The following is a 23,551-nucleotide window of genomic DNA, read 5'->3' on the forward strand; positions in this document are numbered from 1 at the left end:
TGATTTCTTGTTTATAATCTTACGTAAAAAGTTTAAATCTGTAGGAAAGGACTAAATTAATGATATGTTTGTAAATAGGATTTTCAGATATTTCCTAAACTTCTGCATTCATGTGCAGGTCACATCCTAATTGAGTTAAAGCAGTCATTCACGTGAAAAGCAATTATTGTATTAATTTGATACTTAGAGTGAAAATTGTGACTTTGTCTGCACTACAGCCATATTAATGAACTTACATAAGCAGTATAGAGTCCTGAACCTCCTGACTGTGGAGGTGCTTTCCAGTGAATTGAAACTAAAGACCCATCTTTCCTAAAATCAAAGGAATTCAGAGCTTTCTGAAGTTTGCATTTGAATTTTTCTGTTGGGGATTCTGTGGAATGATCACCTATCTAAAAGGCCAGTACTCATTCTACTGGAGTAGTTGGCTGGTTTGTTCCCTTTAACAAAGTCTCCAGCTCCTGGAACTTTGTAAGTCCTCAACTGACTGCTTACACTGTCATGGAAGGTAAGCAGGAGTCCATAAAAGTGTTAGTAAAAGCACTTCCATAATTCTCTCAGAACTTTCACTCAGGTTGCCTTCTTGGTGATAACATGGTGCATTCCCATAGACTGTGTGCAGAGCATAGGTGGTCTTTTTTAATGCTCTGAATTTATTTAATTATTGATTTTACAGAGGAATACTATAAAATTTTGTAAAGCTCGTAAAATATCTGATAAGGATTACTTGAAAACCCGATTTAAAAAAAAATCAGTGAAAATACTTAAAAATACTATGTGATTATTACCCTCTCCTCAAAACTGCTTTATCTTCCTAGGCAGAATATTTATTTTTTTTAACAGATGATGCCTAGATTTGGCCCCCTGAAATTGTATGTCTAAAGTAAATATTAATGCATTCCAAATTTTTATCTTCAGTGATTTTAAGCAGTGCAACTGAAAACTAATATCAAATAATTATGTTATTTTTTTTAATTCAGAAATTGAGTCAAATGAATCTTACTGTTTATTCATTTTACATGAATTGAAGCCAGACTATGCTTTGTAAGAGTGGCTGTCAGGATCTGTCAGAACAGGTTGGGGGTTTTGTGAGTTTAAACACAGAGAAAAACAGTGAACTTCCCACATGTCTTTTAAGCATTTTAGTTCCAGCACTCACAATGTCATTATTAAACTTCCTAGATTCTTCTTTGTTTTACACTGTACTGTTCTTTTGTTGCCCTGCCTGTATCTGTCACTTGCATCTTGGCTTCTGTTACTCAGATAGAACTCTTAAAAGTTCAAGAAGTGGCATTTCTTGAATTGCATGATTCCTGATAAAAAGTAGGAAAGACGCTTTGCTGTTGAAGCTTGTATTTTCTTCCTTCACCTAAGTTTGAAAACTTTGAGTAAAAAAGCAAATAAAATTGTATCAGATAGTTTGAGTTTCTACTTCATGTGTACTTCTAATAGTCATGTTGCATTTCTGATTATTTATTTATTTGTGCTTGTTTCTTAAGAGGCAGGGGATAGGCAAAACTTCCCTGACAAAAAGAACTCTAGATAAAAAGCTGAAAACAAACAGCAAAACTGGCTACAGAGACAGCAATATTGCAGTGGTGAAACAAGCAGACTATCTGTGTAAACTGTTCTCAACTGCTCAATAGTGACAATTGTAACAATCTAGGGAGAACTGCCTTTTCACTCTCATCATAGTTTGCTTTCCTGTCTTTTTTTGTGCACCTTCTGTAGTGATTTTTTTTCTAGACCAGTGCCTTTCTGGTCTGTTCAACCATTGGTAATTTCCCCCAAGAATACAAAGAAATATGTTATTACATGTAATACATCCTTGTCCTGAAGTGAAAAAAGAAGCCAAGGGGCCCCTCGTCCTGTTGTAACTTGAGGGAGGTTGAAGAGCTAAATATGATTTCATCACTTGTGAGGCTCACAGTCATATCTGCTTCCAGTGGGTTGCACAGAAGGAATGTAATAGAGACATTATCAACCCTCAGAGGCAGGAAGAACATTCAGTAGGTACTTGACAGTTACTGAGTCTCATGCTGGGATATGTGCACCAACATTGCAGCAGTTACCAGGACAATCCACCCTTTCATCAAGTTCTTGGCCTATTTTCCAAACTGAGATTCATAGTAAATAATTGAAAAATGAACTCTGAAGGTCATACACACCAAAATACCACTGAAAAGAATAAAGAAACTGTAGCCCCGTTAAATTCACATTCAGCACTGGCTTATGTATCAAAAGACAGACTGAAGTCTTACTGTAATTCTGCTGAATTTAGGGGTAAGTTGGACAGTGTTGCAGAAGATGCTGATTTTTGTTGATACACAGATATACTGCTGTGGGTGAGGGATTATGTTTTCCTCTTTGAAACATGAGATAAAAACAATGGTCACTACTTTTTGATAGGTGGTATCAAAACCATTGTGTATGACTGATTCCCAGTCTCTTCCCCATAGCTTGAACTTGAGAATGTCTCCTATTAATAAAGAGAAAGAAGATTAACCCCGCTATTTTGGAAAACAAATTAAGTTTTAAGAATTTCGCCATCTGCCGGTAATGATCCTACTGGATATCCACTGACTTTCTTACTGCACATACAGTTCACCAGCATTTTGAGAGGGAACAAAATAAGAGTTAAAGAATTTAGCATTAACTGTACTTGATACTAAAAGAGTCAGTAGATAAGAATCTGTTTGTCCACAATAGAAAAGTAAAATTAGGACCATCTGTTCCAGGAAAAGAATGGCTCAGAGTCTCTGGCAATGCTTTCTTTCTCAAAAGTCCTGAGATTTATTTTCCGTTGTTCCCATGATTGCTTTGATTTCCAAGACAGTATTCACCACCAGGAAGTCAGAGCTGCTTTAGTGATAGTCTTCTATCACCAAGAATAGTTTTGTCTGTCAAACTTACTGCATAAATTCAGATAGACTTCCATGTCCATTCCCATTTTCCTGGATGTTGTTTTCATTGTGCTCTGCCCCGTGGCAAAAGCACACGTAAAGCCCTAGATGGCAAATGGAGCCTGCAGTGAGAAAGTCTCTGTTAATAAAGAAAAGCTTTTCCACATTGTTATACAAAATACAACCTCAGAGATAATAGGTTTAAAGAATTCTGTTCCATCTCATACTCTTTAAAACAGACAAGATGGTTATTCAGCTCCTTTAATACCCAGCTGGCAACAATATCCATCTGACCCAATGTTTCAGACTCAGTGCCCCTCAGTGATGCCATGTGTCTGTTAATTTCAAGACCATCTTTCCCTGTCTCTGTGATAGAGAGAAATAAAGATGTAAACCAGCATACTTTGGACATGCCAAGGGATAATGTGATGTAATGGAAAAATTACAGGAATATTATCATTCCTTGTGGCTAGTCAGTAATTCTGGAATGACAGTAGGTTTCCACCAGAACACATGCTGAACATTTAGCACCACCTAATAGGATTTAACCTTTCATTATAGCCTCATTTTTTTAAATTTTTTTTTTCTGTAATTGCATTCAAAGCTCATCAATCTTATTCCAGAGATTTTTCCAAATGGGTCACTCATTGCAGTTCCATGCACTATTCATTAGCTCATGGGTCTCATCCCTTCAGGCACCACAGCACGCATATCTACAGGATGAAAGAGTTGGGTTTGTTCAGCCTGGAGAAGAGAAGTTTCCAGAGGAGACCATATAGCACCTTGAACTACCTAAAGGAAGCTACAAGAGAGCTGAAGAGAGACCTTTTGCAAGGGCATGTAGTTTTTAACTGAAAGAGAGTAGGTTTAGGTTGGTTATTAGGAAGGGGCTGGATATTAGGAAAACTTCTTGATTGTGAGGGTGATGACACAATGGGACAGGTTGCTCAGAGAAGTTGTGGATGCCCCATCTGTGGAAGTGTTCAAAAACAAGTTGGACAGGGCTTTGAGCAATGCAAATCTAGTAGAAGGTCTCCCTGTGCATGGTAGGAGAGTTGGATGTTTAAGGACCTTTCCAACTTAAACCGTTCTGTGATTCTGCATACCTCAGTGAATCATTACATTTTTAAAAGAAGCCCTCTCACTTTTCTGAAACTTCCAACTGTTGACTAGCAAGTAGAAGCAATGCTCTGTTCAAAAGAATAGTATTGCAAGATTTGATGACTTACAAAACCTGATTTCTCCACTCAGGGACTAGTAAAGTGCTGCTGTCAGCTAAAAGTGACACTGAAAGTCTCAGAAAAATATATACATGTATATTGTTTACTGTGGTACCTGAAGAATACTGTTCTTGGGAAGAAAATGCTAAAACTGGAAGATTTGGCCATGAGGGAATATTTTTACTCAAAGTGACCTTTCACCTTGCTGCCACAAATGTTGGTGTGGGAAAACTCAATTTATTATGCCAAATGTTGCTCATCCTCTGCATCCGTGTGTCAAATGACACAACTGTAGACCTCACTTACATGAGTTTTCTTTTCTCCTGAGCAGGATCAGTTTGAGAATTATTTTCAGGCACCAGCTCAGTAAAAGAATTGTAATCCCATTAGGAAGGGTTGCATGGGTGCCTTCAGATACATAAGCATTAGCTGCAATTTGTGAAAGGGGAGTAAGAAGGGATGAATGGCCTCTTTTTACACCTACCATGTCTGTGTAGCTCTCTGTTTGCATGTTCTGGTTGAAACAAATACATTTGAACTAACATTTCCCAATATTATTTCTTTTCAGCTATTGATCTCATAAATAATTTATTGCAAGTGAAAATGAGAAAGCGCTACAGTGTGGACAAAACCTTAAGCCACCCATGGTTGCAGGTATTTCTACAAATTCCATATTTTTTCCTTTCCCGTTTAGACTCTAAACATATAACAAATCTTCAACAGCACAATAGAATCTACAAAAATCTACAAACCTGCAGATGTTTTTATGTCCTTAGAACCTCATGCTCATTCACCGATTTACCTCATTAATTTCTGAAGTATTAGATTACAGTACTAAACAGTCTTATGCTGTCAAAATACATTTTAAAATATTTTATTATTTTTTTCTACTTAAAAAATTATGTATATAAGAAAACTCCTTGTAGCCATTTGACTTACATTATTTCATTGCCTACAATTTACTCTGATTGACTTATTAAAATTATTCAATGGGCTTTCACTTCACAGTCATCACAAAAACTAGTGAAATTGTGTGCTTGCCAGGAAAATACACTAACCACATTCAGCTGAATTCTTCAACTAAAAGCTGAGATATAAGGAATTTCTAAGAAGTCAGCAGTCTCTGTCTTGTGCTCACCATATGATATGGTAATTTTTTTTATCCTGGCAGCAGCAAAATCGCTACAACTTTAAGGCCTGAGACAAAGCAGGGAGGCGCCAGGGCTTGTCCCATCTCCCCAGCCAAGGAGCTGGGAAGCCTGGGGACAGCCCAGGCCAGGGCATTGTGTCCCTCCCTGGAGATGAGGACAGGCTGAGGCCAGACAGATGCATCAGCCTGTCGGATCTCCCAAGGGAGCTTTGTGTGTATCTAGGAAAGTCATCATGGCACAGGCATGGCCTAGACCAGATACATAATCCCCAGTCCCAAAGGAATCTTTATCAAACCAGAAAACTGAGTCCTATTTTGGTATCTTATAGCTGATACTGTGTCATAAAGTAGATGGTGACCTTCTGGTATAGGAGATAAAGGGCTCTAACTGCCCTCGCTGCACCCCCCCTTTCTCAGGGACATTTATCTGGAGCTTGCTTTCTTCCTCTCAGATTTCCTGTCTCTCACTAGTTTTTTCCTGCAAGACTCTTCTTCTCCCTGGCAACCATTGCAGGATGCATTTGCCTTGGGTCTTTGAAGACTAGAAATGTCTGGGCTAAGGTCTGCAGCAAGGATGTTTGCTGTCTGTTTCACGTGACAGGACAGGGTCCTTCTCATCTGGATCCACTTCTATTGCTTGTGTAGTAGTAAGTGGAGGTGAACTAAGATGAGGCAGATCAGCAGCAGCTCTAGCACCAGGGTTGGGATGAGTCCTCTCTCTACAAGAGTCCTACCTTGCAGGCTAAGGAAAGATAATTGATTAATTTTCTTACAGGACGGTGATGACTCTAAAAATGGGCCAAAGTATATGAGATGCTGAAGATGAAAGCTTTATGCATTTACTGTGTTTGGGCTTTCTGGTACTTTGGCTATGTGGTTAGGATTGTGTCTTAGGCTGAGACAAGATGGAGAAAAAAGAAAACTGGATACAGGATCATGAGGAGAGATGAGTCTGCATGGGACTAGTATTGGCTCTATTACTGAAACTTCATGCATGCTTTGGGTGGGAATAAGAAAATAAATTATTAAACTTGCTTACTTTGGACAGATAAGAGGCTGCAGTACATGATGGTCTAAACAGCATGAGACTCAAACTAACTTCCATCCTTACATTTGGCTGTCAACATGGAGTTCCAAACTACCTTATTGTTTAGATATATACATTTCTTTGAGCAAGCCAGTAATTGCCCATGTTCGGAAAAGGAGTTTTTCCTAGCCCAATCTGAATGTATGTTCTGCATGATTATACTGAGATACAGACTCGACTGTCTTGACTGATAGAGATCACTAGAATGTACATGTATAATTTAAAGATGTTTCTTCTTCCTTATCTTGTGACTAGAGGAAGGAATTACTTTACCACCGTGCCTCAGTTAGACATTATGGCAATCTATACATACCCGTATATTTTGCAAAACAACCTGTAACATCTCAATACTATACTTGTGACAATTCAATAAAATCAACTTATCAAAAAATCCTCTAGAGATGAAATTTATATCTTTAGACTGATTTCACATTTATATAAGATTTTTTCCATTGTAGAGGAATAGGCATGACTCTTAGCTGAGTTAATAGCACTTTGAGTGTTATTGATAGCAGAAGGGAATATAATTTATTTTAGGAAATCTAAAAGTAATACTGTTATTCTTTTTCAGGACTACCAAACCTGGTTAGATTTAAGGGAACTGGAATGTAAAATGGGGGAACGTTACATCACCCATGAAAGCGATGACTCCCGGTGGGAACAGTATTCAGAAGAACATGGATTGCAGTATCCAGCACACCTTATCAGTCCAAGTGCTAACCATAACGAAAACACCAAGCTAGAAGAAACAGAAATGAAAGCCCTCAGTGAGCGTGTCAGCATCCTTTAAGTTGCATCCCCTATAATCTGTCAAAACACTGTGGAATTAATAAATACATACGGTCAGGTTTAACGTTTGCCTTGCAGAACTGCCATTATTTTCTGTCAGATGGGAACAAAGCTGTTATGCTGTTACACTGTTGATATATCTGAGTTGCCAAGACAAATCAACAGAAACATTTTTGTGTGACCAACTGTGTTGTATTTACAAAAGTTCCCAGAAACACTAAACTTGTTATTGTGAATGATTCATGTTGTATTTAATGTATTCAAACCTGTCTCCACGGTGCCTTTGCAAACTAGTGTTTTTCTTACTTGAGCCTCATTTTGGTAAGAGAGAACTTTCCCGTGAAGATCTCGGGGGTATTTTGTGCATCGTTAGTATTGTAATTGTAAGCAAACTCTTGAAGAGTAGATTATAACTGCTGTTCTGTGAACAACTTCTACCATTTGGATAAAAGCTTTATTTTGTGTTCTAAAAATAGAAAAGGCAAAAAATAATGAATTGCATAGAACTGTACAGTTTCAAATCAGTTAACCTGTGTGTGTGTATTTCTGTGTTTGTGTATATAGATACACATGCACACAGCATAACTTGCTCTTAAGCCTAAATGCCTTAGTAAAGTATAAACTGCAGCATGTCAGTTGTATTTCCCTTTTTCTTAAAATATTCTTCTCTATTATGAATATTCACTAATATGTACATTCAGAAGCTAAATAACGTGTTGACTTTGTGTATGTTTTCAATAAAAGTCTTGTTAAAATAGGTTCATTGGTGAAACTTTCTGTTTAAAGTAATCATGGAGTGACTTCAGAAGTATGTAGAGCAAATTAATTCATCATTAAAGAAGACAGTGTGGACGTAGGTGAGAAAATGCTGCCGGATAACCTCTGTACCTATCACACGTATTTTATAAGAACCTTATCAAAGTGATTTTGTTCAGATTTGAAACACACTGAGGGAGTGGGGAAGTTGAGGATGCATTAAAAGAACTTTAGTTTTTTGAGGAATTTGCTGCTTCTGCTTTTCCACTGAGTTATACTGAACTGACAAGGTATTGCAGATCTTTTTTGCTCTTCTCCTGAAAACTTTAAAGATACTAACTGTAATTTCTAACAATTACTTAGACTACCAATGCTAATACATTTAGTTTTAACAGTGGGGGATGTTCAGGTTGCACTATAAAAACACGTGACAAGGAACTCACTAAAAAGCTGAAATTTATTATATGCTGTGTCTGTCTTGGAAAAAAAACCCAGTTAATGTATAGGTATTGAATACTGAGGTTAAAAAATTAAAGATGCATTGGGCTAGAGGCAGAAGTACGCAAAGGTAAGAGCTAGTAGCCACATATGGTAAAGCTCTAGTCCTCAAATACTGGTTTTATGTTAGTCATGAGCTCTTCATTAGATAAATCCATTCTTTCATTGAAGAGCTTTGTCCTGAGAAAATTTTTGCCAGATATAGATCACTGAAGCCAGAAGAATTTTTCCTCTGTATTTTGCACCTCTGCTGGATAGTTATGTACTGTATATGTAATGCTGCTGGATAGTAATATGTACTGTAATGGAAATGAAGAAAAGGCACCTCTATTCAAACAGAAAAAAAAATGAGATTCTAGAAAATTAAAAAGTATTGTGAAAAATCTTTCTCCTTCCTCCCCACCTTCTTTCCCTACTCCCACTTCCAAAAAAACCCAAAATCCTTTTCTGCTTAAGGTCTCTCATAATCATGGCCTTTTAACATGTTCTGAAGCAGTTCTTGTTGGGCAAGGTCAAATGTGTAAAATATTCTGCAATGCTGTATTTTCTGCCATATTTATATTTTGTCAGGATGTTTCTACAAGACTAAAAATTGGCTCATCATTGGCCATTGTTTATTTTTTTTCAGCTTTACACTTAATTATCAATTGACTGTACTGTAAACATAAACATAGGCTTGAGCTGAGTATCAAATTTTCTGTCAGTAAAAGTGTATGTGCTTGAGTATATTTAAAAGTCCACTTATAGGTGCACTGGTGGACTCATGGATATAGGAAGATTATATCTCTTCCATTCTATGAATATTCCAGGGCTCAAGTGAAAGAAACTAACTTTTCTAAAAGGAAATTAGGAGAATTACCAGAGTCATATAGACTTTTTTCAGCTGCTGATATCATGACTGCTCATAAGGAGCTTGGACCTCATAGAAGTGCCTTAATTTTGTTGTGTCATTCCCTTGGTATTAACCAGCAACAGATTTAGAGCTCTGCTTTCATACTGATCAGTTTAGGTGAGTTGGGATTTTAGTAGTGACTTGGTTTCATTTACAATTAATGTACTAACTCTTGAGCAAAGATAGTTTTCAACAACACAGATAAATTCTCAGAAATATCAACATACTGGCACTCTGTTCTTAAGCATGGACAGTAGTGTAGAAATAGTGAGAAAGCAACCACTGTAACGTTCAACAGCATGTCTAAGAAGGTGTTTGACAAAAATAAAAACTACAACTTTCAGTGAAGGACGAAGAGCACTACATGCCTCTACTAAACCTCAATGTCTGCTGATTTCTTCCATAACAATCCTTGTCATGCACATGAGTTTGCTAAGCACAGACCTGTGTTAATAAACTTTTTCAGTCTCATGGAGCACTTTCAATACACTGTTTGCCAGTGGAGCAGAGACAAAAGGATAAATAAATTTCTATCCTGAGAAACTTTCTGACTAGCTACTGAACATGGTTTCCAAGGAATTCTTATTACTAGGGGCACATTTAACTTTTTTTTCATCTCCATGCCTGTTTTGTTTTTGCAAGAGTTTTTGAGTGCTGAAGCTTGCTTCATCACTTTAAGAAACTTGTGTAAATATTCATTGCTTTTCAAAAAATAATCTGCCTTTAGCCAATATAATACATTAAATTTTTCCCTGCTGTTGTTCAAAAATATTACACTGTGAAATTTGAGCTGTTTGCATTTGAGCCAGACAGATGAATTCACTGATTCCTAACCCGTAGCCTAAATGGAACAGGCACATCAGCATCAGTGTACTGAAGGAAATCTGGGGTTGTGCTGTCCTGTATAAATTTCCTTTTTTTTTTTTTTTTTTTTTTTTTTTTAATTTACTCAGGAAAAATAAATTATAAGCTAGTCTGTGGCAATATTTCCATGGCCTTTACCATTTTCCATTAGGCAGTTCCTGCACATGCATCGTGGAAGAAAACCAAAAGTGGTTATGCTGCATATAAGTGTTGACCTGTTGATGGTATTTCATTTTCTGCCACACCATATCCTGTGCATATCAAGCACGTGTACAGGTAATCATACATCTAAAGACACATTGTGTCAAAACTTAGCTGTGGAGTGCAGAGAAGTATCCAACACATACTTGGAAGTCAGAATTTCTGATTTATGTGAAGTAGCTATTTTCACTTCTACAATCTTTGGTAAGTCAGAAACAGTTTATCCAGTGTCTTGTCCAGCTTAACTAAAACAAGGTGAGCAAAAGCAGGTATTTTTACAATTTGTACAGTTCAAGTGTCATGCAGCTGCTCAACCAATCGTCACCATCCATCCATCCATCCATCCATCCATCCATCCATCCATCCATCCGTATCTTCGCATCATAATATGGAAAGGAATTCCCATCAGTATGCCTTTCTCTTCCATTATCTCAGATATGTATCAGACCTCCTCATTCTCATCTTAGCAGGATCTCTTCAAAACCAGTTGGATATTCTACTTTCCTTGGTTTTCGTTCTCCCTACTCTTACCCTTCTACACGTCACTCCTGAAAAGCCTTCCTAGAGTCTCATCTCTCCAGGAGTTAGAAAACAGCAAATCCTGTTCTCATGTCAAGGCAGTAGCTGTCTGGTTTTTTTTAATTACAGGGTTTTGGTGGGGGTTTTTCTGTTTGTTTTTTGGGGAGTTTTTTTGTTTGTTTGTTTGAAAGATTCTTTTTTTCACATTATTAGATAAACCAACACCTCTTCTGCACACCTGAATTTTTCCTGGACATTGAAGTCATAGGCATGATAGGGAAAATGCTAACAAGCTGATACAGATATTTGGCATCCTTTCAAATAAGGGAGAAAGGAAAAAATAAAAAGCTAGTAAGAAAATTTTAAGAATTTATCACTCGGCAAGTTAACCCCCGTATACTACTTCAGTCTGTAAGACTGGGCTAAAGATTACAGTTGGATAATTATGAATTATGGTGCAGTATTATTCAGCTAGATGTACAAAAATATTGGCATCCTGGAAAAGCTCTACTTCATGCAGATACTCCAGAGACTAAGACTAATAGCTGTAGTTGTTTAGCACCCCAAACTGAGCTAAACTTACCACTTTCATGGAGAAAGTTTTTTTTCCCCTAGAAAAATAGATCAAAATGAATTCAACAAAGGAAGTCAGGCACAAACTGCACTGGCCATCTTCTGTCTCACCAGACCTGTGGCATCTGAACTAAAATCTTATATTCCTGAGGTTTTCCATGCATATGCCAGGTGGGAAATAACCAAATTAAATGTAAACCAGAGGAACTCTTGGTAGATCAAGCACTTTCAGTGGTGACAAATTTGACATGTGAGTGGGATGCAATTTCTCTTTGCTTTTTGCTTACCTTTTTTTTAGCAACTGGAGTGAGTCAATGCTGAAATCGGAGTCTACTGGGTGAGCTAATATTTGTCTGTGCTTCTTGATGCATCATTGCTTTATTTCAGTGAAGAACAGGGAGCACACAAGCATAAACTATTTTGCTGCCTTACTAAGCACATCTACAAATTGAACATCAGCTGTTCACAAATAAGAATTTAATAAAAGTCTACTTTAGTTTCAGACTGAGAACTTGCTCTTTTGAAAGGTACTATGAAATAAAATGTTTTGCATGGGCATCCAAACCCTAAGGTTCTAAACTAAGGGAATCTTATCTCTTCTGTGAGTCTGGAGAACCTGAGGCCTCTCTCTGCAGAAGTCTGCCAGGCAGGGTGCCAACCAGGGGAGCTACAAGGAAAACAGGCATGATGAAAATGTGTCTTTAAGGCAAATGCCGAAATCTGTAAGCATGTGTGTGCTGCCAAAGTTTGACAAAAATTGGCAGAATCTGTTGAAGTATTTCTATCAAGACAAACTATTTTTCTATATAAATTTATGATACATTTGCCAACTATAACTTAAATAGTTTTTTGTATAACTTCCAAAATGAATAGCGATTTATTGGTAATGACCTCTGACACTTCTAATGGGGACTGTTTTTTCAGAGAGTCCAAGTGACTACCCTGTGAAAAGCAAGTAGATATTATGGTTCCTTTGTTGACTTAGGCATATAAAAACATGAGTTATTTGAGCAGTTAGGTCACTGAATTTAATACATGGAAACTTAACTGGACATATTCTTAAAAAAATAAAAATTGACTTGAGGGACCTGGCCCACATTACCAAGTAAACAGCTGCAGCTGTTTAAGATGTTACTGTCTCAGCCTCCAGCTGTTTGTTTCTGGCCTTATAACAGAGCAAAAATAGAATATTTCAACTCTTCTGGCTGACACTCAGAAGAATCTAAGCACAGTTTTTATCTTCATGTTTAGGTGAATTTTTCCAGTTGTGAATTAGAGCTATGATTCTGCCATCTCTGGCATCTGGAAAAGAGGCAGACAGGAGGGCATTCTGCTGCTGTAGCCAAGTTTGCCAGAAGTCACAGGTCAGAGTGCTTAACTGTATTTCTCAAAAGTGAAATATGCTTGCAAGCATGAATCCCTGAGGGTTTCTAGGTGTTTCAGGCTTCCTGATTCCTCTGAACTAGGACTTAAGGTCTTCAGAGACTAATTAGGCACTGTTGCGGTTTCTAAGCTTGCCACTTTTGCTCATGGCATTGTACTCTGTGCTCACCACAGATGACCACTACGTGCTATGAATAGGAATCTTAATAAAAACAATAACTAAGGTGATTTTAAAAGCCCATGTAAAATATGTGTGTCCACAGGCTTTGCTCTGTCATCTGCCAAATGGAAGTACAATCAAGAATATGCAAGAATAGCACTAAGTGGTGATAAGTTAGAGTAGGCATTTGGCTCACAGCTCCAGACTGGAAAACCTCTAATATGAAAAATGAGACCTACTAGCAAAACATGGTGACTATAGTTTTTCTTAGGGAAATAAGGATATCTAAATAAAGAGTACTTTTAATATTCCTGGGTTGAACTTGACTTTGCCTTTATCCTAATGGGAAGTTTTGCACACCAAAGTTCCATCTGGAAATGGGCCAATTCAAAATTAACTGCTTGCACTCTGATAATGGCCTTTTCATATTCATTGTGGTCTGAAAACAGCCTCTCATTGGCTAAAAAATGCAAATGTATGTATATGAATATACACTAACATTAAATCTGGAAGAGTTCCTACTAAACAAACAGAGTAATCAGAAAGTATTTATTGAAAGCTCAAATATCCCTTGTTCTCAGAGCTCAGTAAAACATGAAGGAAAAATTCCACAGACCGTTGCTTTCAAATGACTACATTTCAGGAAATTCAGAGAAAGTTGTAGGATTAGAAAGTTGAATGCAAACATAGAAAGAGAAGAGGAAGAGCACAAAGACATAGGTATCCAGTATACCTGCTCCCTTCTTTGCAACAAATGAGGTGCACAATATTTTTACAGATTCTAAAAATTTATGACTATTAGCCCCTTGCTTGTGAAGAAGAATACAAATGTTTGAGCTTCAAAGCTGGGGTAACCCAAGTTTGCATGCATGAACTGGCTTGTTCTAAGCAATTAATAAAAAATCAGTCTCAGTACAAGGGTGCCTACACAGATATTATCCTGACATATCTTAGTCTTCTTATGGATTACTGACACTTAGAAAAATGCAATATTCAAAAAATATGCAGGAATGTACAATATTCTCAGTCAGCTCCTCCTTATGCTTCTATATTTAACTACATTTGTAGATGGCAAACTGACAAAGAAAGTAAATGAATGACTTGGGGCACAGAGACCAGTAACCTTGAACCCAAAGCCAATAAAAGGCAGGCATACTAAGTGATATATTCTCACATTTACAGTTAGCTTATATGCATCCAAAGACCCTTAGATGAGACATTCTGTGGGAAGCAAAGGGTATACTGTGTCCATAAAATGTGAATTATATTCCACTTACAAAAAATCTCTTTGTCACACATTTGAAGTACTCATAAATACACAGACTCCCTGTAACTACAGCCACGGTTGCCTCAGAGGTCACAGTGTAGTGTGGCTGCTGAACAAAGGCACAGCCCTTGAAGTCCCATTGGCAGGCCCTAGTTAGTCATGGCAGATCCATTTGTTTCCAGCCTTGTTTAGCACAAATCTCTCAGCACATTGCTAATAAAGTACTGTGACAAAGTAGAATATAGTTTCATAGTATGTTAGAATAAACTTTTCCTGTGCATATCCTGTCTCTGTGTAAAATGTGGAGCTCGAGGTAGGAAAGAACATGCACACAAAGAGGCTTGTCTGTCAGTGATTTGTGACAGCAGTAAAATCCTTCACATGCTATATGGAAAAGAAGCATGGTTGAATGACATAATTCACTCTTTTGATCAAGAGGACAGAGGTGTCAGTGACTGTACCAGAGATGTGATTTCTTCTACATTTTGTTTCCCAGCCTTTCAGTCAAAACTGACCTTGTTTGTCCCTGGAATCGTCTTGTGACTGGGCTCCAGTTCCTGGGGCAGGGGGCACTCCATGCTCTTCCTTTAAAAGTCCCAGGCCTTTGCCCTTGCTCAAGCCCGCACAGTGCCTTTTCCATCTCACAGACCCACTGTTTCCACATTTACTGTATATCTGCTTTTCCTTGTGAGGAGGGTCAGGAAGCTTCTGGACCAAAGGAAGGAGAATGTCTTCCAGCTCTTTCACTCTTGCAGCAGATTGTGGCAAGCACAATAGCAGGCAGAATATGAAGATAACAACTCCATGACTCTGAGAAGGAGACAGCAGAGTGTAGGCAAGGTACTGCAGAGGATACAGGACTAGTATTATAAATGCTGCAATATTCTGCATACTTAATGACTCTCCTATCACATGCATTTAAAATCTTGATTCACATATTCCCTGTATAATTTGTTTTGAGCAGACTTATTCATGTATTCATAGCCTTAAGGGTGATGAAATTAATTTATTACTCTCAGTAATCCTCTCTCAATATTTGTACTCTTTTGTTGGCTAAGCTGGGGCTTTTACCAGTAAAATGATATTGGCATGGCTTCTAAAGTAGACATATTTATATGAGCACAAAAGTATCTTATAACTATAGTGGTTAAATCCCTAATCATACAAAAATAGATACACAAATATGACTAGATTCAGACAATATTATCACTTGAAGTAAATTCTCATAAGTAGCCCAACTTTACTGTACAGACAAAGCCTTAGCCTCCTCTTTCAAATCGCTTTGCCAAGTATCTGTCATCATTTTATGATGCAAACAACCATACATTTGCCTGAAACCACCAAAGCAATCTCTTTTGAGCCAAGTGGGTAATATCACAATTCTAGATTGAACTCAAACCACTGATCAAAGACAAAAATGCCGGGGCATTGCCAATTTTCTGAGCCATCCAGTAACTATTAGCTTATGTTGTCTGATTTGCATGATAATTGAAAAAGAAGGGGCTGTGTGATTTTACTCCATTAACAACATATTTTCATACTTTGGGGTTTTTGAGATGTGGGTTTTTTTTTTTTGGTTTTTTTTTTTTTTTTAGTAGAAACATATTACCGACTTATTCCCAACCCCCTGCAGACTTTAACTTTTAAAGTGTACCATGCAATAAGGAGCCATCCTCGGAGCAAGCCGAGCCCCGCGGCGCGGCAGCCGCCAGCCGGGCGCGCCTCGCCACCTCCTGGCCAGCCCCGGCGTAGAGCGCGATGTAAATCCCTGCCGGGATATTTTTAATGTGAAACCGCAGTAATTCGCGTTCAGATAGGTACTAAGTCTCCTTCTGTCCGATGTCAGAATGCTTTGGATTCTGCTGCTAGTTACTCTGTATCAGAACAATAATGTTCCCCCTGCTTTCCATTTGCATAAAAAGAGCGGTAAGTTCTTTTTAAATATAGAAACAAACGCCAACAGCTAGAAATGGATATCGTTCTTCTGGCAGCTTTTAGTCAGCAGAGGTCACAGAGCAGTGCTGCCAAGCAACTTACAGGCAGCCACTTCCAACTAAATTAGAAAATAATGCTTCACAAGAAGACAGCTGAAAGTCCCACTTTCAGTTCAGAATCATTGATCCATGAGACAATAGTAAGATACATTTTTTTTCTCTCTAGATCAAAGTGATTTTTCTTTGACATGAAAAAGTATATTTGGAAAAGCAAGTTAAAAACCGCAGCTAAACCATAATGAGATACACTTGGGAATATAAAAAAGAAATAGGATATTCAACTACCTATACGTAGATGGCAGCTTATTATCGCTCTTAGACTTCTTTTACCTGGTTGCTTTTTACTTCTTGATATTCTTCATGTTCAGTCCCACAACTCTTTTGCCTTCAAACTCTCCAGTATCTGGCATCTAATATATATTGAAAATGTTGACAGTTTAATTTTTTATTTACCATTCTGATCATAATGTCTCCCTAAGTATGTTTTGAAGTCTTCAGCTGTTTTTTGCATAACTAGATACCCTACAGTATCAAGTACTTTAACATGTAGCTCACATCTGTCTATCATTAGAGTTTTCCAAGTAAAAATTCTGCCACTTACATAATTTGACCTTTTCCAGTAGATGTGAAGTTCACTTCTCTATTCCCTTGCAAATTGTTTTGTTGTAATCCACACACTATTTGTGGCAACATTTTCCCTATTTCTTTTACTACCATTTCAGCTCATCTGCACATTAGGCATCACATAGTAATAGAAATAGAATATTTTCCAGCATGATTCTCATGGGACTGCTCCCAAAACTGGCCATGGTTGGGTTCCTTTATGAATTTATTGATTAAGATGTACTTTCTGCAAAGCCTTTCTGCTGGAGAGTCTATACACTTGTCAGGGGAAAACAGCCACAGCCTGGAAGTGGCTGGTTTGGTACTGGATTATCTTTGCATATCCTTCTGCTCTTTCTTGGGGAAGATTGAGAGGATGGCAACAGGATGGAAGCATGGAAAAACATGACCAAATAGATAGCAAATTAAAATTCAAAACTGCTTTCCTCCAAGTCAAAAAGACAGAGATTTCAGATAATTAAATTGTGGAGTATGATAACACTGTTCAAGTCCAGGATAGAGTAAATTTAGTGCTGGCTTCTGAGCATAGAAATGTGAAAAAAAAACAAATACTACATCAAAATGGAATCTGCAACACTGAAGTCCTTACACAGAATACATGTTAATTCCAGCTTGTTAGTGGAGGTTGCCCACAGATTTCAGGAGACTATGTTTCTGCAAAGGTAGCTAACCTGTCATCCTACAGAAATCTGTGTATCAAATCTAAGGAGAGTAAAAGCCAAATTCACCTTCACTAAGAAATTTTCAAGTTTACACACAAGTTTATATCACAAGTTACCTGATATGTCATTCAGAACTTAGTAGTATATAAGCCCTTTGCAAACTTTATTTTATCGATCTTTACAGAAGATATTGTGAAATAATTTACTGATTAAGTTCAGGAATTAGATACATGTATATTTCACTTATTCTGCTGCAATGTCTTAATATTCCTGAGTTCCACCACACTTTATTTCTTAGATCTGAAATGTGAATCCTTGTAAGGCTCTGGACACAGCATTCAAATATTACTAGTCCTACTCAAAATCTGAAGACATATTTCTTATTGATTTAAGCATGCCATTAGCCTCTTCCAGTGTACAGTTCCTTTGTTTCTCAAATATTCTCAACCCACTCTGCCTTGCACTATTGCTTCCCCAAACTATGGTGGCTTAGGACCTGCACTGGTATGCAGACTCATTGCTTTCTGTAAGCATCATCTTATTTGATTTTATATTGCTTGATACTTATGGAAGAAATAAATGAAAGCAACCTGAGCAGGAAAAAAATATTCTTTACCAAAAGCAGTAGGTCTATATCCTGAAAGTCCTGTTCTGAAATACAGTGTTGTTTAGTAAAAGCTTGTTTCCTATTTGAATATTCCTTTATAAATAAGAAAACAGACATTAGCAGATAAAGAGATCTAAGTTACTTTGTTTACCTCTCTTCAGGGCTATGGTATTAAAATAGAAAGTGTAAGAAATTTGTAGGGGCAAGGATTAGTTTAGCAAATTGCTACCAGGAGATGGCACCATTAACAAAATAATTTGAATGCCACATATAAGTTCCTCTTGACCATCTCTATGTCTGAATGCTTTGGCAATTCCAGGTGTTGTCTGAGTGTGATCCTGCATATCATTTGTCCAGGCAATCCTTGCTGCCAGCAATCCCAGGAATGGTGAAGGCATCCTGCACACTGCCTCACTGTTGACTTTTTTGCTCCTGTTGGCAGATCAGGACTTACCAAACACAGGAAGAGGCTAGGAGATTCTGGGCAGCATTTTCCTCTCTGATAAGTATATACTGATTTGGAAATAGAATTGAGGGGGTATAGGGGTGTAATATATATCCATATGTAATAGGTTTGGAGCTTTATTTATTTATTTTTAATATATTTTCTGCCACTAATTCAATGAAGACCTGAATGCAGTGTCAGAGAAGGGCTGATGTGAAGCAAACTAGCTCCAATCACAGCTGCAAGAGCCAAATGCAAATATTTAAACACTCCTTCCTAGAGGCTGAAGGTATGACATTGTCATCCTTCCAGTGTCTCTAAAGAATAGGATTAAATTATTTTATATTTGCAAGCCTGCAGGGAATACAACTTAAAATGACAAGAATTTAAATGCTCTGAGATCTTACTCTACCCTGCTCTGAGAGCATCCCTCTGGTCGAATTGGCTCTGTGAAAGGTGAACGAAAGATTTTCATTGATGACAACAATGTCAGAATTTCACCTGTTAACTGCAGATGAACTGGAACTTTGCACTCACACAGCTTGCAGGATCGAATCCCCAGTGTGACAGGAAGCAAAATATTTGCCATGTGTTTCATTTCAGTTTTAAGCACTTCAGGTTTTGAATCCTCTCGGTTAAGTAATTGATGTTTGAATGCCCTGTCTCCTGCTTGGTATTTTAAAATAAACCTTGCTACAGCACAGATTATGAATCAAAACAGCTGCTGAAACTGAAAGTGTACTTAAGCAGCAAGATGGCTCTTTGTGAATCATAGGAACTAGTCTTCCATATATTACTTCAGCATCCAAGGAGCTAAATTTCATGTACTTTGGTTTAAACAATTCATTCTATAGATCTGGTGTTTACAGATTTTTTTTCTTTTTTATTTTTTTTTAAAGTTTCCCCCATCACTTCCTGCCAAAAAAAAATTAACTAAAAAAATCACTTTTTATCAATATCTGTTGTCAAATTTGTGTTTTTCATATGCCACAGCATATGAGATTATGAATAAATCTTTTGTCTTCTGCAAATACAACCAGAAACCATCAAAAATCAATGTTTACAAGCATTCCAGTAAGCTGTTTGCAAGACAGTTGAACTCTCTCATAGAAGCCCCTCCAGGCATGGTTAAAACACCTACGTTATCACTTGTTCATTGATTGCATGGTGGACTTTAAGGGGGCTGAATGAAGAAAATGAGGGCTCAAAATTTGAATTTTCACATGGGGTTAGGTTAGGAGCTGTGTGTGTTTCACTGTAAAGAGGCCAGGCCATGAAAACATGTGGGAGTAATTAATTTCTCTGCATTAGAGATTGCAATGAAAATGTTGTTGTAAGACTAGATACAATTTTCTTGTAGCATGCAAGTGCTCATATGAAATCTAGGTACAAAAACTTCACTCCTCTCCTAAAACAAAAAGGGAGGCGCTTCTCCCCTTCTCCTCAGCCCTGGTGAGGCCATGTCTGGAGTACTTTGTCCAGTTCTGGGCTCCCCTCATCAAGAAAGACCTGGAGATCCTGGAGAGGGCCCAGCAGAGGCTACAAAAAACTGTGAAGGGACCAGAGCATATTTGGTATGAATAAAGGCTGAGGGGGCTGGACCTGCTCAGCCTGAAGCAGAGAATGCTGAGAAAAGATCTGATCAATGCATAGGAATATCTTAAGAGCAGATGTCAAAAGAATGGGGGCAGAGCCTTTTCGGTGGTGCCCAGCAACAGAACAAGGCACAATAGGGACAAACTGAAACACAAGAAGTTCTGTCTGAACATGAGGAAAATCTTATTTACACTGAGGGTGACAGATCACTAGAACAGGTTGTCCAGAGATGTTGTGGAGCCTCCTTCTCTGGTCACATTCAAAATCTGCCTGGAGATGGTCCTGTGCAACCTGTTCTGTGTGAATCTGCTCTAGCAAAAGGATTGGACTAGATGACTTCCAGAGCTTCCTTTTAGCCCCAACCATGCTATGATTCTGTAAAATCAGAAATTATAGAAGCTGTTGCTCAAAACACACAAAATCAATCAGAAGGTATAATAAAAGGAGCATAGTAATTGAAAATAAACGCTAGGCACAAAAAGCAAATTAATGTAGAGACCATCGGGATCCAGGAGGCAAAATTACAGTATGGTGCTATTTTATTCATCAAACAAACAGCCTAAATGAAGTAAAAGTAGTGTAATGATGTCAAAAATTAAAGAACTGGGGCAAAATTCAACACCTAGAGAAGCAAATGGAGATATGAGCAAAGGTGTTCTCAACTTTTTTTATCTACAGTGAAAAGGGAAATAAAAAATTGCGCATGATCTTTGTTATCAACCAGAACTCAGAATGAGTTTTTCATCCTAGCCAAAAGCAGCACACAGAATGTTCTCTAGCTGCTTGGAATCATTAATAAATGTTTTAGAATTAATCAGTCATTCTACTGCACATTGATGAGCTACAACAGCCCTTGTCTTTCCTAACTTATAGTCTTACTGCTGTAGCTTACTAAACCTTGCTCTCTGAGCTTCAGCAAACCCTCTAAACTACATGTTTTGAGAAGCTGTGTCCTCTAAAAAGCTATATTTAGTGCAAAATATACCTTACCACACACATTCATGGCAAAAGACAATGGAGTCAGAGCTCTCTGTACATGGACTGAGTTTATCTGCATTTCTGCTTGCAGTTCAACATATAGGGAAAAATGCTCAAAGACATTTGAGAAAATATGGGTGTCTTTTTCCTTGCCTATTACTTTTAGTGAAATTATTCTTTGATTATTATATAAATTTAAATGAATAAGGGAGGGTACAAGTTACAGAGTTGAAAGCAGGACCAGCTTTAGTTCTTCGTTTCTACTGGCCATTCATCTGAATGCCATGAGGGAATCCAGCCACTGAATGCCTGAATGTTTGGAGTATCTGGAACTGATGGGAAGCCTGAGCACTGCCCTTTAACCTTCTGGCCTCTTGGCTTAATCTTAGATTCCCTCAGAAAAACTGAACCTTGCTGTTCAACTTCCTATCCCAGCAGTAAACTCAAACTCCATTGTTACCTAAAGTCCGAGAATCTCTCTGAAAAGTGAGCTCTCTGCTTTACAATTTAACCCTTCAAGCACCAAAGTAATGATGCAATCAACTTCCACTAGAGCAAAAGTTTTGTCCTCCTTTTGTAAAATCAGATTGGTTTTTACTTAATACAATGGAGGAGATTATATAGTTCTGGGGAAAGAACAAATATCCTCAATGTAATGTCTTTTTTTATCTGTCCCTATTTATGAAAATCTTGGAAATTCATCTGTCCTCAGAAAGATGGGGAAAGACTATGTCTTCCCTTAGCAGAATGTCTCATCATCTCTCCACCTGCTGCAATTTGCAAGCAAACTGCTATCAAGTAGGAATTCCACTGCTAGAGCAACTAGAGCTTGCTGTAGTTGTAGGTCTTGTGTCTGCAGTCCCTAGAATAAAAATAGAAGACTGAAAGTGGGAAACACATCTTAGACTTGAAAACAAGGTGGATTTTGCAATCTAATGTGATTATGTTTACATTCTGGAAACCATGCATTGATAGATTCACACATTACGTGCATTATCCCAAGGAGAAGATAGAATTAATAAAACACTCCATCAAAGCAGCAAATAATTGTAAGTAGACAAGTGAAATTGAATATTGTGTTGCATAGTAAAAAAGCTGGAAGTGTTGTGAAACAACTAGGGCAACCTTGCTGTGAAGAGTCTTCACTGTGCTAGCCTGAGTTAAGGTGGAGCAGAGAGGCAGTAGTGTGCAGAAAGTGCAAAAGCAAGGAGGTAGATTCTCAATGAGAACTCCAGAAAACAACAGGAAAAAAGAACAAGGATGAGGCTCAGAGAGATGATTGGGGTTTTTTTAACTCAAGAAAAAATTATACATATAGCCACTCTAATTTCTTCCACACAATAGATGTAGAATCTCATCCTAGTTATCTTCCCTATCAAGTGCAAAACCTTGTGATTGAATATTGTACAACAATATTTTAAGTTCTTTAAGCCCTCCATCCTCCTTGATAGGCTGGAAATTTTTTGGTATAGTACCTATGGAACAACTCTTTTACACAAACTTCAGGCATTAACTTCTGTCTGATTCATTTTTCTGTTCTCATGTTTCTGTTTTAGAGTTGATTCGAGGAGAAAAGGAAAAAAAAAATATTCCATGTGCTGGAATAGAACTGCACTTCTCCTGACCCTGATCTTCAGTTCTGACAAAGAAATCAGCTGTGCCCTCAATCATCCCCCAGGCTGAAAGCACTTAGATCCAAGAGCTTCAGTGTAAAAAATCAGCTAACCAACAAACAGGCAAACAAAACATTTATTGGTTCACAGTGAGCTATTTTTCAATTAGTTCTTAGTGTCTGTAATCCTGGCCAAAACCTGATTTGGAGACCAATCTAACAGTGATGAAAGGCTCACCAACAGCAGTGCAAGTTGTATCTGAAAGCCACTGAGGCACACTTTGATTCCAGGCTTTACATAGACACACTTTGAGGCATGTTTCCTTGTACTCCATACATTTACCAACAGGCCTACTAAGCTCAGTTTTTCTCTAATTTTAGTGAATTGTCACATTTATTAGTGCTGCTTCTTGCTTATGTTTTGATGTAAATTTTAGTCTGGATTGTAAAACTTTAGGTCCATCTGCCCATGCAAAGTTACAAAACCCTCTGATTTTAAACAGAGCTGCCTAAAAATAACAAAACTAGAGTAATACTGGTAATGTTGAAAGGCTTTCTTTTCTCCTTCTTGCCCAATTCACTGAGAGAAACTGATGACTATTTTGAAAAGCAGATCACCAACATCTAGAACTCTGGAATGACAGGGCAAATCTCTGAGTGTTCACTCAACTGTTCATCCTTCCAAAGTACCTAGTGTAAGTAAACAAAAAAAAAAAAAAAAAAGGGGCATCAGGATGAAACCTTGAAAGAGGAGCACCTGCCAGTACCAAG

General features: G+C 37.7%; 1 protein-coding gene and 1 long non-coding RNA gene across 3 annotated transcripts in view; one reads left to right on the forward strand and one right to left on the reverse strand.

Moving 5' to 3' along the window:
* PRKD1 (protein kinase D1) overlaps positions 1-7,908 on the forward strand; it is a 113,959-nt gene extending 106,051 nt beyond the window's left edge. For both annotated transcript variants that reach the window (XM_021539325.2, XM_021539327.2), the window contains 2 exons: positions 4,692-4,777; positions 6,932-7,908. In XM_021539325.2, the coding sequence (XP_021395000.2) occupies positions 4,692-4,777; positions 6,932-7,150 (305 nt within the window). In that variant the 3' untranslated portion in view covers positions 7,151-7,908. The remainder of the gene's footprint in view (positions 1-4,691; positions 4,778-6,931) is intronic.
* The window catches only part of LOC116183731 (uncharacterized), a 118,802-nt gene that overhangs the window by 48,555 nt on the left and 46,696 nt on the right, over positions 1-23,551 (reverse strand). The window contains exon 2 of the long non-coding RNA XR_004148412.2: positions 2,914-3,025. This is a non-coding gene — a long non-coding RNA (uncharacterized LOC116183731). The remainder of the gene's footprint in view (positions 1-2,913; positions 3,026-23,551) is intronic.

This window comes from Lonchura striata, chromosome 6 (genome assembly GCF_046129695.1).
Source record: "Lonchura striata isolate bLonStr1 chromosome 6, bLonStr1.mat, whole genome shotgun sequence".
Taxonomy (NCBI): Eukaryota; Metazoa; Chordata; class Aves; order Passeriformes; family Estrildidae; genus Lonchura; species Lonchura striata.